The sequence below is a fragment of the Condylura cristata genome, unplaced genomic scaffold (assembly GCF_000260355.1).
Source record: "Condylura cristata isolate star-nosed mole 26May11 unplaced genomic scaffold, ConCri1.0 scaffold00011, whole genome shotgun sequence".
In the NCBI taxonomy this organism is placed as follows: domain Eukaryota; kingdom Metazoa; phylum Chordata; class Mammalia; order Eulipotyphla; family Talpidae; genus Condylura; species Condylura cristata.
Window position 1 is genome coordinate 20,865,873 of NW_004567112.1, and position 16,543 is coordinate 20,882,415.

General features: G+C 35.0%; 1 protein-coding gene across 1 annotated transcript in view; it reads left to right on the top strand.

The window, feature by feature from the left end:
• Positions 1-1,115: 1,115 nt before the first annotated feature.
• The window catches only part of TM9SF3 (transmembrane 9 superfamily member 3), a 47,461-nt gene continuing 32,033 nt past the window's right edge, over positions 1,116-16,543 (top strand). Inside the window, exons 1-4 of the mRNA XM_004680585.2 lie at positions 1,116-1,306; positions 9,751-9,873; positions 11,862-12,022; positions 12,612-12,689. Of these exons, the coding sequence (XP_004680642.1) occupies positions 1,141-1,306; positions 9,751-9,873; positions 11,862-12,022; positions 12,612-12,689 (528 nt within the window). The 5' untranslated portion in view covers positions 1,116-1,140. The remainder of the gene's footprint in view (positions 1,307-9,750; positions 9,874-11,861; positions 12,023-12,611; positions 12,690-16,543) is intronic.

Genomic DNA, 16,543 nt, shown 5'->3' on the forward strand with positions numbered 1-16,543 from the left:
CCCTAGAGTGATGGTGCTGTGAATTTGAAGAGTCAGATTCTTTGGAGAAGAGTAGATAGGATAGCCATTGATGCTTTTTGAAATGCCAGAGGACTTGGGGTTTGAATGTTCATGTCTTAGAGAATGGTGATATAATTAGAACAGCAGTTGAAGGGGGGGATAGATTTGGGTGAAATGGGTTTGCTCTTGGAGATGTTGGATTTAATGTAAATGGAGGACTGAAAGTGAGGATTTGTTATTTGGGCTAGTTGAAGTAGCGTCCTCTTTATATGCTCCATTACACCCTACTTTATTGTAAGAACTTATTCAGTGTCCCTATGTCCCTTTAGACTCTAAGGTCCAGTAGAGCAGAGAATATGCCATGTTCAAAGCTGTATTCTGACCTTAACAAGGTGTAGTCTCCTGCCCAAAGTCTTTGGACCATATTCCAGATATAGCTGTATCTGGTATTCACTGATACTGTTCTACATTGGTGGAGATCCATATTATGTACATTCATCTTTTTACGGGTATATCTGTACCCTATATGTGTGTGTACATACACACATAACTTCTGGGCTTGTAGAGAAGACAGTGAAATGATGACTGGGATGGACTGGACTGTGGCTTTCTCCCAGTTTTTTTAGTCATTTGTTTCTTTAGTTTTTGACCAATGGTCATTGAAGGGATATGCAGTTTTATTCCTGGCAGTGTTAAATTTTGGGGTTTGTTAGCGATTAACACATAAAGTTATGGATAAATTACTGATTTTGTTTTCTCTTTCCTTGCCCAAATTAGCTTGGTGAATCATTGGTGCTAGGTTTACTATTATTTGATAGTACAAGTCTTAGTTGTAAATACACCCTTTTAAGAACCATTGGGCTTTGTCTTGGCAATACTTTTTTTGAAGCAGAGTTTGGAAAAGGTTCATCTACTGAGACCATAATCAGAGCTTATAATTTGCAAATTTACTGTTTCTTTATGGTGTTGACATTGGCTATCAAAATAAAATAAGCTTTTAATATTTATAGCTTTTCAAACAAGGGCAGTATACTTTTGTTTAGAACAAATACTTCCTTAATTTGAATTAAATTTTTAAAAAGACATTCTCCTTTGCCCTTTTGGTTTCAGTATCAAGATAAAGAAGAAGTTGTCTTATGGATGAATACTGTTGGGCCCTATCATAATCGCCAAGAGACATATAAATACTTTTCACTTCCATTCTGTGTGGGGTCAAAAAAAAGTATCAGTCATTACCATGAAACACTGGGAGAAGCACTTCAAGGAGTTGAATTGGAATTTAGTGGCCTAGATATTAAATTCAAAGGTAAGTAACCCCTAATAGTTCTTATAATAAAAATTAGATTGTACATCAGCATTTCTCAATGTTGACACTATTGACTTTGGGGCCAGATACTTTTGCTTTGTGGGGGAGCTGATTTGTACATTTAGGTTGCTTATAATGGGCTTCTCCCTATTAGCTACCAGTAGTACTCTCCTGTGTCCCAATCAAAACAGTTTTCAGACATGCAAATCCTCCCTGGGTTGATTAGACTCTAGTCTCGACACTGCTTTTAGGCTCTAAAAAAGTCCTGATCTCTAAACTAAGCCTGTTGCTTTTAGAAAGGTGTAATAACTAACAAAGAAATAGAATACTTATAAGTACTCAGTTGAATACTTAAATATTAAAACTTTATTTCCTTACATATTTCCTTTGGAAAATGTTTTCTAATAAACCCTGTAGTGATTAGGCAAGTGGGGCAGGAGAAGGCCTTTTGTAGAGGCCTTTCTGGCAGCGCAGGATATGTAATAACGGATACTTGAAAATTTTGTAAACCTCAAATTGAAAATTCTGCCATCGACCTGGAATATATTTATCAGTTTGTATAATTTACTCTCTCAATACTTGCAATATAGTTTTTTTTTTTTTTAATTTTAAGTTAAAGTCTTGTTAAAATTGGAAAAATTCTCTTCATCTCTTATGCAGGTATCTATTTTGTCAGGTCCTTTGAGTGTTATACTTTCTGTTTTCCTATATGCAGTTAGAAGGTGTATTTCCTGCATAGATATTTTCTAACCTGGTGAGCAGCTGCTTAAATAATTGAATTTTTTGCAGTATCTGATTTTTGAATAGGGGGGTCTTGATTTTTGAATAGGGCATGGATCTTGTAATCAGAAGCCTTGAATTTTAGTTCTTTTTTTCTGTAGTGATTTTAGTAAAGTTACTTATTGCAATTTTGACTTTTATATTAAATGAACAGTTACTAAGTTGTAGGATTTATTTTAGCACTTTCAGGAGGATGGGTGATATTTGATTTTGACTTGTTAAATTTTATTCTTTTTAGACTTTTTTTTTTCAATATATTCCTTGAGACTTAGTTATCAAATTTAGTTGTAAATTTAAGTAGCAGTGACTTGGCCTATACCTATGAATAGTAAATATGCCCTGAGGTTTGTGTTTTAATTTAATTAGGTAATTAAAAGTTTTAATCATAAGTAGAAAACAGAATATTATCTTTGAGCACCTCATACTAAATTTATTCATGTTTTTCCTTTTCCATATTTAGTATACATTTCTAGTTTATTAAGAGTGTAACTAGTAAGAAATAGGTAAAAATCCTTATACCTTCTTTGCTATCCCTTTTCACTTTTTGACATTTTCACCCTTATTTATTAAAGAGGAGTCCTTTTTCAGTTGTCGTAATCTTTCTTATTTTTTAGTGCCTTTGAGGCTGTATTGGAAACATTACTGAAAATGGAGGCAAATGGTTTTTCATGGGTATAAAAGTGGTATATATTTTCCTTTCAAGTCTAAGCACTTTTAGACTAAAAGAACAAAAATTTCCAGTTATTTCTTCTCAAGAGCTAGTGGTTCCTTGAAGTCTTGGCAACTTTGTGGTTCCAAAGTGTTGGTGAGATAGGCTGCTAAGGGAGTGGCTAAATGAAGTGGTCTAGGTGAAATAGTAAATGCTGATTAGATTTTTCTTTATACTGTAAGCTTCTTGCTTACAATGTTCAAAGATAAAGTTGATCAAGCTTTGAAGAGTATTTTGCAAGATTTCCTGGTTGTTATTTATAGTGTCATAGCATTTCAAAGTAAAATGTATTTTAGAGATTGTCATCTGATTTCCTCTCAGTGAGGCTCAGAAATGAAATGATTTGTCCAAGGTATATCACAGCAAACTGATAGTGTTATGGAAGCTCAAACCTGTTTGTGAACTGTGGAAATTTTTATATTGTTGATCCTTCTTCTCTTAAGTATTTGACTTTTAGAAGTTATTATAAAGGAATATCCAAATAAGAAAATAAAATTTTGGATATATTGTGAAAACAGAAAAAGAACTTTATGTGTAAACAGTATTTATATACCTTTTTGTACATACACACACACTTCCCTTTTTTTTATTTTTTTTTTTAAAGATTTATTTATTTATTCATACAGAACTGGGGTACAGGCCAGAGGCTCAGGGGCGGTGAGAGGCTTCACCAGAGACAGAGTGGGGAGCAGAACAGGCAGATCGATGAAGTACACTGCTGAGGGAAGCAGCGGGCGGGTCAGGAGAGGTCTGGCTCGCCATGTGGTCTCCTCCGGGGCAGGCGGGAATCCAACTCATGCGGAAGTGGCTTCAGATTCTTAGGCAGGCGGGAATCGAACTCATGCGGAAGTGGCTTCAGATTCTTAGTGCTGTGCTTTAACCCGCTGTGCCACCAGGGAGGGCCCCCTTTTTGTTTTTAACCTGGTCGATTTTGTGAGCTAAATGGATTGATACTGTTTTCATAAAATTAAAGTCACTAACTAGGCATTTTAAGGAATTTAAGACTATTCAAGGATAGCTTAAGTCTTATGTAGGATGGTTCTTAACATTTAATGAACAACTTTTTTGTGTGAATAGACCACAGAGAGAAAATTAAAACGACAAGGGCAGGCTTAATTTGAGTATTTCTAACTAGGCCTGTATTGAGTATCTTTCTACATGCAAAATTCTAACAGTCATCTTCTAAAATTGTAGAATGGCTTAAAATTATAGGTAATGGACCCTTGCCATTGTGGAGTAGAAAGAAAATGTACTTTGGTATCAGAGAGAGATTTGATGCACTCCACCTCCTGTGTAGTTGTGGGAAAATTAGTCAATTGTTTGGATTTAATTTTATTGACCTTTTAGTTGAAGGAAATAAAATCTACCTGATGGGATTTTTGTCACAGTTAAATAATGTTGAGCATTTATCAAAATACCTGATATTTCAATAATTGATCATTATTATGAATACTAATTGCACATAATATAGGTCTATAGTTCCAACATGATTTTGCATTAGAAATTGAGGAGTGATAAATTAGTCTCTTGATGGTAGGATTTGATCTACAGCAAGGTGCTGCACTAGTTCCCTTGGTAATTTGAATAGTTCTTTAAGAATTCTGTTGAACAATTATAAACTGTTTGTTGGGTTGAAAAGAGTATCTGAGCATCCAGTTCCATCCTGTGTTCAGCCCTACATCTTTTCCCTCTTTTTGATGACATATGTGTTGCTCCTAATTTCTAATGTCTTATGTTCTGTGACACCATTCCCTTTCCTTCCTATAGGTATTGCTTCTTTGCTATGTATGCTTTCTTCTGCTTTACTAGTAGTTTTTTGCCATCTTCCACTTGTTTTCCATTTTCAAATATTAGTTCGGGCCTTCCCTGGTGGCGCAGCAGGTAGCCCTACTCTGTTTCTGGCGAATCCTCTCATCACCCCTGCACCTCTGGCTGTACGCCCAATGCTGTATGTATAAATAAATAAATCTTTAAAAAAAAATAGCTCATTTCTTTTCTCTATTGTCTTTTTTTCTTTTCTTGTGCATGCATCCTTTTCAGACATTGAAAGATATGCTTGACTGTAGCTAGTATCCCTTATTTAATTGTAAATTTGAGAACTTGATATCATCCTGGTTTTTATTGTCTTGTTGATTTTTTTTTAAGATTTATTTATTTATGCATACAGAACTGGGGTACAGGCTAGAGGTACAGGGGTGTGAGAGGATTCACCAGAGACAGAGTGGGGAGCAGAATAGGCAGATCGATGAAGTACACTGCTGAGGGGAGCAGTGGGCAGGTCAGGAGAGGTCTGCGGAGTCATGTGGTCACCTCTGGGGCAGGCGGAGATCAAACTCCTGCAGAAGAGGTTTTTAGCTTCTCAGTGCTGTGCTTTAACCCGCTACGCCACCAGGGAGGGCCTTGTCTTGTTGATTTTAACTAACATGTTTTAGCCAGGCCACATAACTTGAATTTTGTGTTGAATCTTGAATCTTAGTATTTTGAGTTTTAGATATTTGCAATTCCTTAAATCTTGCGCTATTTGCAAATTTCATAAGCACGGGCTTTATAAATTCTTACTTAAACCAATGACAAAATTATTCTTTTGTTTTCAAAGAAATGTATGTATATATACATTCTGATTGTTCAACGACAGATTATTTTATATCATTTGTATATTAGTTTCTAATGTATAAAGTTTAAACACTACAGAAAAATACTAAAGCAGCTAAGAATCAGATGTAATTATCATTAATGTTTTTCCTGTATTTCTTTGTAGTCATTCACATTACTTAAAATGTTTAAAAGTAGGGTTCATGTTATCTATATAAATTAAAAATATTATTTAACACATCATGTTTAGTAGGTACCAGATACTGTTCTAAGCACTTAGCAACTCAATAAGTTATATATGATTAGTTCCTACTCTTCTTTTAATATCTTATGAGTTTGTTGTCTGTCATTATTCTTTTAAAAATGTGTTTATACAGTAGTCTATAATTTGGATATTGTCATATCCCTCAACTACAAGATGGTCATTGTTTTCCTTCCTTCCTTGCCTTTCTTGGTGTGGTTTTTTGCTTTAGATGGAACAGTATATTTGGCTATTGTAGCACATAGTTATTTTAATGCATCACTGAATTTTTGACTAAGGTTCAATTATTCTAGGAGTTCAGTTATTGAATCAAAGGATATAAACTTTTTAAAAAAGATTTATTTACTTATACAGAACTGGGGTATAAGTCAGAGATTATAGGGGCAGTAAGAGGTTCCATCAGAGACAGAGTGGGAGCAGAACAGGCAGATTGACAAAGTACACTGCCATGTGGATCACCTCTGGGGCCAGGGATGGAATTTGCACTGAAGCAGCTGTGGCTAGCTTGCAGTGCTGCACCCTAAGTGGTTGTACCACCAGGGAGGGCCTAGATATAAACATTTTTAAGGCAGTTCCTGATACATGTTGCCAAATAGCCATCTGGGAAAAATTGTTTACTTTACACTCCCTGTCAAGTTGGACAGTTAATTAGTACATCTATATAATAAATTATATATGATTGAAAACTAATTTACCAGTTTTCCTATTCCATTATTATTATTTTTTTAATTTAGCAGTTTTCAAATAGTTACTGCATTCCATTGCTATGGTAGATTCTATCTGTCAAAGTTGAACCATAAGTTCTGACTTCAGGGTTTCATGTACCCTCTGAAGTTGTACTGTTAATTTGGAGTCAGTGTGCATGGAAGTAAAGGATGAGAGCACTTTCATTGGAATCCCAAATGGGTGCATGGCTCAAGGGAACTTGACACCATGGATATATCAGCATTTTAATCCTTAAATCAATTTTGGGAAATAGCATCAATATTACTGTTTTATTGTTGGGAACTGAGGAAGTTCACAGGGGTTGGTAAGTAGTAGAATCCATACTAAAACTACTTTCTTTTTAATGTTTTCACTACTATTTAATTACTAGACTGGAATGTTACTGGGGATGAATGATACACTTATTGGTATGTAATTTATCCAATCATTATTAACAGTTCTATTTTATATCTTTTCCCCCTTCCTAAATGCTGCTTCCCTCATGAAAAATATTTTATATTGGTCAAAACTAAGTTACATCCTGTTCAGAATTTATAGCTGTATTTAATCTTTTCTGTAAAAGATGTATTTTTATTTATGCATACAAGATCTGGTGTACAGACTAGAGGTGCAGGGCATGAGAGGACTCCCCAGAGACAGAATGGGGAGCAGGACAGGCAAATCCATGTAAATACACTGCTGAAGGGAAGCCAGCAGGCCAGACTGGTGATAACAGTGAGGTTTTAACCTCTTTACCACCAGGGAGACCCTGTATTTAATCTTGAGAAAGATATACTCTACTGTAATTTTAAAGTAGTGATTTATTGTGATAGATTTTTTAGGTTGTTTTCCAGTTACAGAGAATGTTGACTCAATGATTTGTATATTTAAACATACTACATTTGTTATTTTCAAAGTGGCTCCCTCCTGAGAGGTGCTATTTCAGTTGAGCAACCAAAGCTCTAGTTATTTGTGATATTTGTATTTATCTACCTAACTGCAAGAGGAATTTCATTAATATTTTCCCAACTAGGGCCCTTTTTATAGCCCATGATAATGATAAATTTTTTCCTTTTACCACATTTCTAGGTTTTACATCTGTGAAAGATCCTCTTAAGGCCTCTTTTTCAACCCTGAAATGCTCTGCTCAAAAGTTTCATTTATTTAGACTGATATTCTTAAACATACACTATTTACTCATGAATGTATGAGCAATCAGTCATGTGTTGCCTCTTGAGGGGGATGTGTTCTGAGAAATCTAGCATTAAGTGATTTTGTCATTGTGCTAATGTCAGACTGTGAATTGCACAAACCTAAATGGTGTATATATAGCATGTTATACACCTAGGCCACTTGGAATAGTCTATTGGGAACACCACTACATACGCAGTTTGTCATTGACCAAAAAGTCATTAAGCAGCTTATAACTAGTATATGGGCATACTCTTAATACGCCTATTGATTTCGATAGCCATGTAAAATCATGCTCTTCAAATTTATTAGTATTTTTTGTTTGTTTAGTTTTAGCTATCTACAGGTAAATAGGATATACTCAGTTATGGGTAAACTTCTAAGACCTGATGGTCTTTTGCAGAGGTAAGATGAGTAGCTTAGTACAGGGTTTTAAGTGGTGCAGATCTATAGATCACAAGGGAGGTGTGGAGAGAAAGCCATGACCCTTTGGAGAAGGGAGGGTGTGATACTTGAGAGATGTTAGGAGTCTTCAGAATTGAGGATTATTCAGTTCTGAATTCACTGAGGAGAACAGGTGGGATGGGGTGATTTTATGGTGGACCTCATGTAAGCAGAAACAAAAATCTATATATTGTGAGCTCAAGGTGTATGGAGACCTTATTAGTAGTTGAGTTTGGTAAGTGTGTAGGGGAAAGGGTGATACTTGGAAAAGAGGAAATTGAACTGAATAGTTCAGACTGGGAGGAATCTTTTAAAAGCTCTTTGCAGGTGAATGTCATATTATGTTTTAGAGCTCATGCATTAGACTGCTGTTATGTTAATAACAGTTACTGTGAATAATTATAACAGCAAGGAGTTCCTGATTTTGCAGAAGAGTTAACAGTGAGGTCTCCCACCTACAGTCACTGGACCTTCCTTTTGGTTCTCACTTCCCCTCTGTAGGGGTGATTGCTTGCTGTCCATTATTCACTATCATACTCCATGGAAGTCCCATTTGGGGACCTCCTAGTTCTCCTGGCATCTGCTGTAGGAATCCTTTACAGCAACCTCACATTCTTACTCTCCCTCCCTTTTCTGCTCAACCTGTTTTTCTCATGAAAATCCTAAATTCTTTGATGCTTAAAAGGGCTCGGGTAGAAGGAAAAATATGTGTGGGTGTCATTGTTGGAGACAAAGCAGTTTTCTTTTCCTATTTTGAGAGTGTATTTCCTTGTCCTTTTTTCAAGGGACTTGACAGCTTCCTACCATCTCTTTTTAGAGTTGGAGTCCTTACTGTAGGTTAAGCTACATAGTAAAAGCAGGCTGTTCTTCCTGTTGGGGAGATGTGAGCTGGTGGTAGGAGTTCTAACCCTCCTAGAAATAATTATTATAGATAGCTGTTAATCATGATTCAGCTGAAATTTAAATTTAAGAAGTTTCAATCAACATTTAAGAAATTTAATTTGTTCTTTTTTGGGGAAAACTTGGCAAGTGTTCTAAATCAGTACAGTACGGGAAAACTTAAATGTACTTGATTTTTTTTTTTTTTGGTTGTTTATTTTTTTCTAATTGTTTAATATACAAAAATATTTAATCTTTTTTGGACATCTAGAATATTTTCAGTTTTGTAGGTTGTGTTTTGTTAAGAAACCATAAGCACATTTCTGAAGAGACAGTTTTGAAAGGCTTCTAAGTTAGAGATTATCTGAACAGTATTTGGCCAGTAGTATTTTGAGTGCAATTAGGAGTGGAGATGGCTAATCTCTGGGGAACTTTTGGGCAATTTATAAACAGTGATGCCAGCCAGGTAAAGGTTTGCCTTTTAATTTTCCTAGCTATGAAGACCCTCTGGAATTCCTCAGACTCTGTGGCCTCTTGTGACTTCTATTTCCAGGACTGCTCTAGATCTTATAACTAGAAATTCTTTACTTTAGGGTCATATTTTTGAGTGTCCAATAAAAACTTTGTATTCAGCTTCTAATTTTTTAAATCATTTTACTTGGTAAGCTCTTGTATAATTTTCTTTATAAAGCATTAATCACTTAGTAAAATAATATTTGAGAATAAAGATTAAAATTCTTTTAAAAAGACAGAAAAGGAATTTGTTCTCCCTTTCATTTATCAATTCAGACTCTACTGTTATGCATAGAAATTTTAACTTTGGGAAATCTTGGTCTTTTTTCTTGAGTTTTATCACTTATTTCTAATTTTTATATTATGCAGATGATGTGATGCCAGCTACTTACTGTGAAGTTGACTTAGATAAAGAAAAGAGAGATGCATTTGTATATGCTATAAAAAATCACTACTGGTACCAGATGTACATAGATGACTTACCAATATGGGGTACGTATTCTGTTCTATTTAAAGCGTGGGAATATTACATAATAAGATTTATGTAAGGATTCTATAATGGTGATTATATGCTGAATTTCTAAATGCATTTTCATAAAATGCTTTTAATACCAATTTAGGGTCCCCTTTTATTTGAAGATTTTTTGACATGGGCAAACACATGTCACATTCTTTCCATATTCAACTTTTATACATTATAACTTCATATGCAAGGAACTGGAAAGTGTCTTGACCAGCCCAAAAGAATGCCCGCCCCCTCTCCATGTCTTCTTTTGACTTACTCTTATTAAACACAATTAAAGGCACTAAGTAGGAGTTTTGAAGCTTATTTTTGATTCTCTCTTGTGGAACTATTAGTATGGTTTTTAGATGTTGAAAGTATACTATTAGTTTTTGTAGTTCCTATGTTATTTTCCAGACTCTGTATGTTTAAGAGTTTTTGTTTTCAGTCTCTTGCTTGTCTATATTGATAGAAAAGAGATATAGCACAGTTAATACAGACTTTTGCGTATTTAAAAAAAATCATTTTGTGTGGGACGTGATTACATTATTCAAAATTCAGGGAACAGCCATACAGCTACCATAGCCAATATATAATCATACTTTTCTTAGTCTTTTTTTTTTTTAAGGGGGGGGGTCTTTTGATGACTGTTCTTATTTATAATTAAGATTCTAATTCTTAAAATTATTAGCAGACTACTACTCGCAAGCAGCAAAATGAAAAAGACTGCATATCTGATCAGTTTAATGTGGTACTCATGAAATTTATAAGTAAAACAATTTCAAGATATAATTGTATGCAAATCATCATTACCATTTTGGATGTTGGTTATATATAAATAGTAAACATTTTATGTAAGGGCCTGAGTTAGTACTATATCAACACAGATGTTTCTACCATCAGCTCTGAGAATAGTAGGGCGTGCTGAATATTCACTAAATTTATGATCCTGAGGTTAATATTCACTAATTTATGATCCTGAGGTTCAGGAGAACCCACTGGTTTTCCTCTTTTTTTTTTTTAATGAGAGAACAGGTTTCTCCCTTATTATTTTTCATTGCTTTTGGGTTTCATGTCTGAACCATGTTTTATTTTGTTTTTTTTTCGCTGTGGGCTTCCTCAGTAACATGGCAGCTGTGCTTGCCTATTTCAATAGAAAGTTTTTGAACCCTGGGATTCCAGAGTCTGGTGTATTTAGGGGAGATACTTTGGAGTATCTCTTTTGGGTATCTTGAATTATAAAGAAATAGCAATTAAGTTTTCATACCCATGTGTACATATGTGGAGGTGGTAGAAATGGTTGATCATAGGTTACTAGAGAAAGTGCAGAACTGAGCCTCTGGAGACCCTGATTTTAATTTTAGTTTGATCACTACAAACTAGGTGACTGCCACATGGTGATACATCACTTCTCTGAAATTTTGAGCTATTAAGGAAAATACACATGGTGAAAATTATTACAAGGAAGGTGATGCTAATGACAGTGCATGAACTATTGAGTGTCACATTTTTGGTAGGTTATGCTGAGCTTTTTCACCACTTCCTAACCAAAGTTTTTGTTTGCCAGGTAGTTAACAAAGGGTAGCAATGCAGTCTATATATTTGCCTTGTTCTAACCATAAGGAATAATAGTGCTTTTTTTTTTTTTAAAGATTTATTCATTTATGCATACAGAACTGGGGTACAGGTCAGAGGTGCAGAGCAGTGAGAGGATTCACCAGAGACAGTGGGGAGCAGAACAGGCAGAATTCACGAAGTATACAGAAGCAGTGGGCGGGTCAGGAGAGTGCCAAAGTGCCACATGGGTCAAATTCGTGTTGACGTGTCTATGGCTAGCTTCATAGTACTGTGCTTTAACTCATTGCGCCACCAGGGAGGGCCCAATAGTGCTTTTTTAGAAACTTTTTATGAGCTTTTAGCTTCTAAAGTATTTGAAAATTAAATGATATTACCTTATGTAGTGTTTTTTCTTTTGTAGGTATTGTTGGTGAAGCAGATGAAAATGGAGAAGATTACTATCTGTGGACCTACAAAAAACTTGAAATAGGTTTTAATGGAAATCGAATTGTTGATGTTAATCTAACTAGTGAAGGGAAAGTGAAACTGGTTCCTAATACTAAAATCCAGATGTCATATTCAGTAAGTACTAAAATACTAATACATAGGAAGCATTGTTAGTCACCTAATAGCAACAGTTAAGTGTGATTTAGAACTTTTTAATAGATGAATATGTAGTTTGAAGTGGGATGCAACAGAATATTATTAAAACTGCAATTCCTCAGTGTATGTAAATGAACCTCCTGAAAACAGGGAGATTTGTTTCAGTTCTCTGGTAATAGGCACACATGTACTTGCAGGAGCTACCATTTGCTGCAGCAGTTTACCACTACAAGTAGGTAGTTAACCAAAACCTGTATTTCATAGTTATATTTTTAGATCACAGTATTCTTGATGAATGGGCACATTGATCATGTTGGAATATGTAAATTAGCAATAAATAGTACTTGAGAACTGAAATGTTTCCTCTCAGTAGAGCTGTAAGTTTTACAAATACAGAGAAAAGTTGGTTAACTGTTTATCATACAAGTTTCAGCTTCTCAGATAGCAGCGGCTTCCACTGTTTTGCTTCTTCCGCATTTGTAAATCTTAATATATACTGTTCAGTTTTATTGTAGATTATTAATTTGCTTACTCATCTTGATTTTCAAATGAAAAAATTTTTCTTTAGGTAAAGTGGAAAAAGTCAGATGTGAAATTTGAAGATCGATTTGACAAATATCTTGATCCATCCTTTTTTCAACACAGGGTAGGTAAATTGTGTATTTTAATCATTCAGCGTGTCTTCAACAAGCATTAATGACTACCTGCCATATGTAGGGCGCTGTGCTAGAGCTGTGTAGCTCAAAGATTTAATTAATGGAGATTTTGGATGTGAACACATAGGGTGGCAAAGAGTTTTAAAGGAGCAGTCAAAAACTTCCTTCATTATGCCTTTGATTTAAACTGAGTAAGAATACAGTTGGAAGCAAACAACATACAGGAAGCCAAAATAGTATTTTTTTACTAAAGAGGCTAATGTTGGAGATAGTGACTTATGTCTGTGATCATGTGGGTTTAATGTAGAATTAAACATACTTGAAGTAGTCAGTGTTGGAATATTACAAGTTTTCTTTTTGGTTAATACTTAAAAAATCTTTTATTTTAACAAAAATTCAGACAAAAATTATAAAAATACTAGTCCCTTATTCAAGGAATTTCTGAATTCCCTTCACTCACATTTCCTAAACATTGACATTTATGACATTTGCTTTATCCTTCCTAAGCTTTCTCATTTAAGAGTAACTGCTGACATGGTGTCCTTTCCCCTAAGAACTTAAGGTATATTCCTACTTAGAATCATTTTCTTATGGAAATAGTTCACAATGATCAAAACCAGGAAATTAACATTGATAATACTATTAAAAATCTGTAGATCTTACTCACATTTACCAATTGCCCCATAGTATTCTGTATAGCTAAAAGAAAAACATATTACTTTTGGTCATTTCTCTTTATTCTTCTTTTATCTGGAATAGTCTTTGTATTTCATGATATTCATATTCTTTTTAATTTTTGTATTTTAAATATCTTTTGTTTTTTTTCAGTGAGGTGACATTAGTGTACATCGTTTGTATTTTAAAAGTATAGAATTTCTCAGCCACTCCCCATCCCCCCTCCACACACACACACACACACACACACACACACACACACTTCTGGTAGCTTCAGTTTTATAATCAGGATTAGTAGTTTGGGGTTAGTTATTAGTTTGGCTTTATCTTACCCTTTGATTGGTTTCTCTCATTTTACATATAAGTGACACCATCTAGTTCTAAATATGGTGGCCAGGTAAATCTCTGATATAGGCTTTTGAGCAAAATCTTGAAGAAATTTGGAAATAAGAGATGTGGATATCTGGGGCAAAGATTATTCCTGGCAGAGGCAATACCACTGCAAAGCCTTTAGGTGGGAACATGTGTGATGTGTTTGAGGAATAGTGAGGAGGAGGATGACACTGGAGCAGAGTGGGAGAGTGAGAAGTGGGAGATGAAGTCAGAGGTAACAGGAACTAGACCAAACTATCAGGACTTTGAATGCAGGGAAGGGAATGATAGTGTTTTCAGCAGGGAAATGACAGCTTTACTTTATTTAAAAGGGATTGCTAAGGTTATATATATATTTTTAAAGATTTATTTATGTATACAAGAACTGGGGTATAGGCTAGTGGTACATGGGTGACAGTATTCAGAGACAGAGTGGGGAGCCGAACAGGCAGATTGACTGAAATACACTGCTAAGAGGAGCAGCAGGCAGGTCAGGAGAGGTCTGCCATGCCATGTGGGTCAACTTCCTAGCTGGGGATCTAACTCATGCTGCAGTGACTGCAGAGAGCCTCATACTGCTGCACTTTAACCTGTTCCGCCACCAAGGAGGGCCCTGCTAAGATTATTCTATTGAGAATAGATTGTGTGGGGAGAAAGGGGAGAAGTATGAAGACCAAAGAAGAGCTATTAGAGGAGTTTAGATGAGAAGGAAATTGGGACATAAGCCAAGCCAGGGTATAGCAGTGTAAATGTGAGAGGATGTTAGAGCCAGGGGGGGGTTTCCTGATGGATAGGAAGATAAAGGTTGAGATCAAGTCTGTGTAGAATTCTGTTGGAGTAAAGCTTCCATCACTGGGGTAGAAAAAGGCTGTATTTAGAGACTTAGAAAGAGCAGAGATAATAAAGAAAACATGTTTATATATTGATGGAGGTCAGTAGTGCGGAGCTGATGATATAGGAGAAAGGGAGAAAATTATTGCAGCATTTTCCTTAAGTAGGCAGGAGGGGATGGGATTGTGTTAAGTAGTAGGAATTGTTTTTTACGCAGTGACTATACAGGGTTACGTGCTCAAGCTGAATACAAACTCTGCCACTTACTATAAATATAACCTTGGTCAAATTACTAATTTTTAGCTTGTTTATACCTAATAATGGAGCAGGTATTATACCTTATTATTACATTTGTAAATAAAAATAAAGCACCTACTTAGTATTTGGCCCATAACAGATAATCATAAGAGACAGCACTTGGTAGTATACTTACTGCCTATATTCTAAAATTTATAACTGGATATGTTGCTTAGAATTAGCAACACTAGGGGGTGCTAGAGTCAGCAGGTGCAGCGTTAGTGATGCCTTAGTGACATCTGATTCTTTTAAGAAATACTTCCTTGGCTATAATTTTGAATCATAACATTTCATACTTTTGGGGGGAAAAGTCTTATAAAATGTCAGGTTTTAGTGCTATTTTAAAATAGGTTTTGGGTTTGAATTTAATACCTTAGATTGTGTATATTTTAGATTAGAAAATATCAAAGAGTGTTGTTAGAAACTTTATCATATTAGGTGTGTCTTTCTTATTACTAAACATAGCTACATAAAACATTCTGATAACTGCATAAAGCTTACTCTAAGAATTTGATATATTGAAACAGATGAATCACATATGATTTTTCCTTTCTGGGTCTTTTCTAGGTTATTAATTTCTCAGAGTGGGAACAAAATTAAATCTTTGGAAAAGCCTCTAGACTACTCTCTTAAAACTTGAATGATACTTTTATGATAAATTTGTAAACTTTCTTTCCAAATATTTCAAAATATAGTACATTCATTGTTAACTTTGTAATCTCAGTAGCTATTTAATAAATTGTTGATGGAAGGAGAAATGATCTTATGAAGCAGAGACTGTTGACTGTCTCCTGCTTTTCAGGAGTGTTTATCACTTGCTTGAAATCTCAGGATAGGTAATAGATCTGGGACTGAGCTTTACTCAAATGAGTGAACATATCAGCCCAAGTTAAACTCTGCCCTAATTGTATAAGACAGTACATCTTTGATGTTAGCTGTTCTAGTATGTACCTATAGAAGTTTAGAGCAGAAGTGTAGTTACAAATAACTAAAATATGGAGATGAGAAGTTTTGGGGAGGAAGGGCTTTTGTGTTGACCTTTAGAGAGAAGGCAAAATTTACAGAGGTGGATAGAAGTGGATTCTATGTTAGAAGGAATTATGAACAGGTCATAAAGATAGAAGTAAGTATGCTGTGCTCAGGCATCACTGAGGAAAGCGCTGCTTGATTAGCACAGAGATGGCTGTGGAAGATATAGTGACTTACGATGAAGTGACTATATCACATGGATCACAGAATATTATAGCTGATATAAGAGAATATAGTGGAGTACGCTGTACGTTTTAGAATAGAAGTATGAAAACTAGCATGCTGTTTTAGAAAGATTTCCTGGGTAACTATATAGGATCATTTGAAAGAAGGAGAGCGATCAAAATTTTTTAAAATAAGTGCTGTCAGTGTGTGAGTTGATGATGGCATGGGAATGGAGAAAAGGAGTGGACAGAGACATTTTGAAAGAAAATAAAAGCTTAATAATTCTTACCTAGGAAGGATTAAGAAGAAAGAGCCAGACATACTAAAATTTCAGAGGTACATGTTAGTACCATTAGCAGAAGTTAGAAATTAGAAGTAAGTGTTAATATGTGAGACTAAAGAGCATGAGTTTATTTGATGGCAGTCTAAGTCTGAAATTCCAGAAGGACATTCAAGTGGAAATGATTGTAGTTAG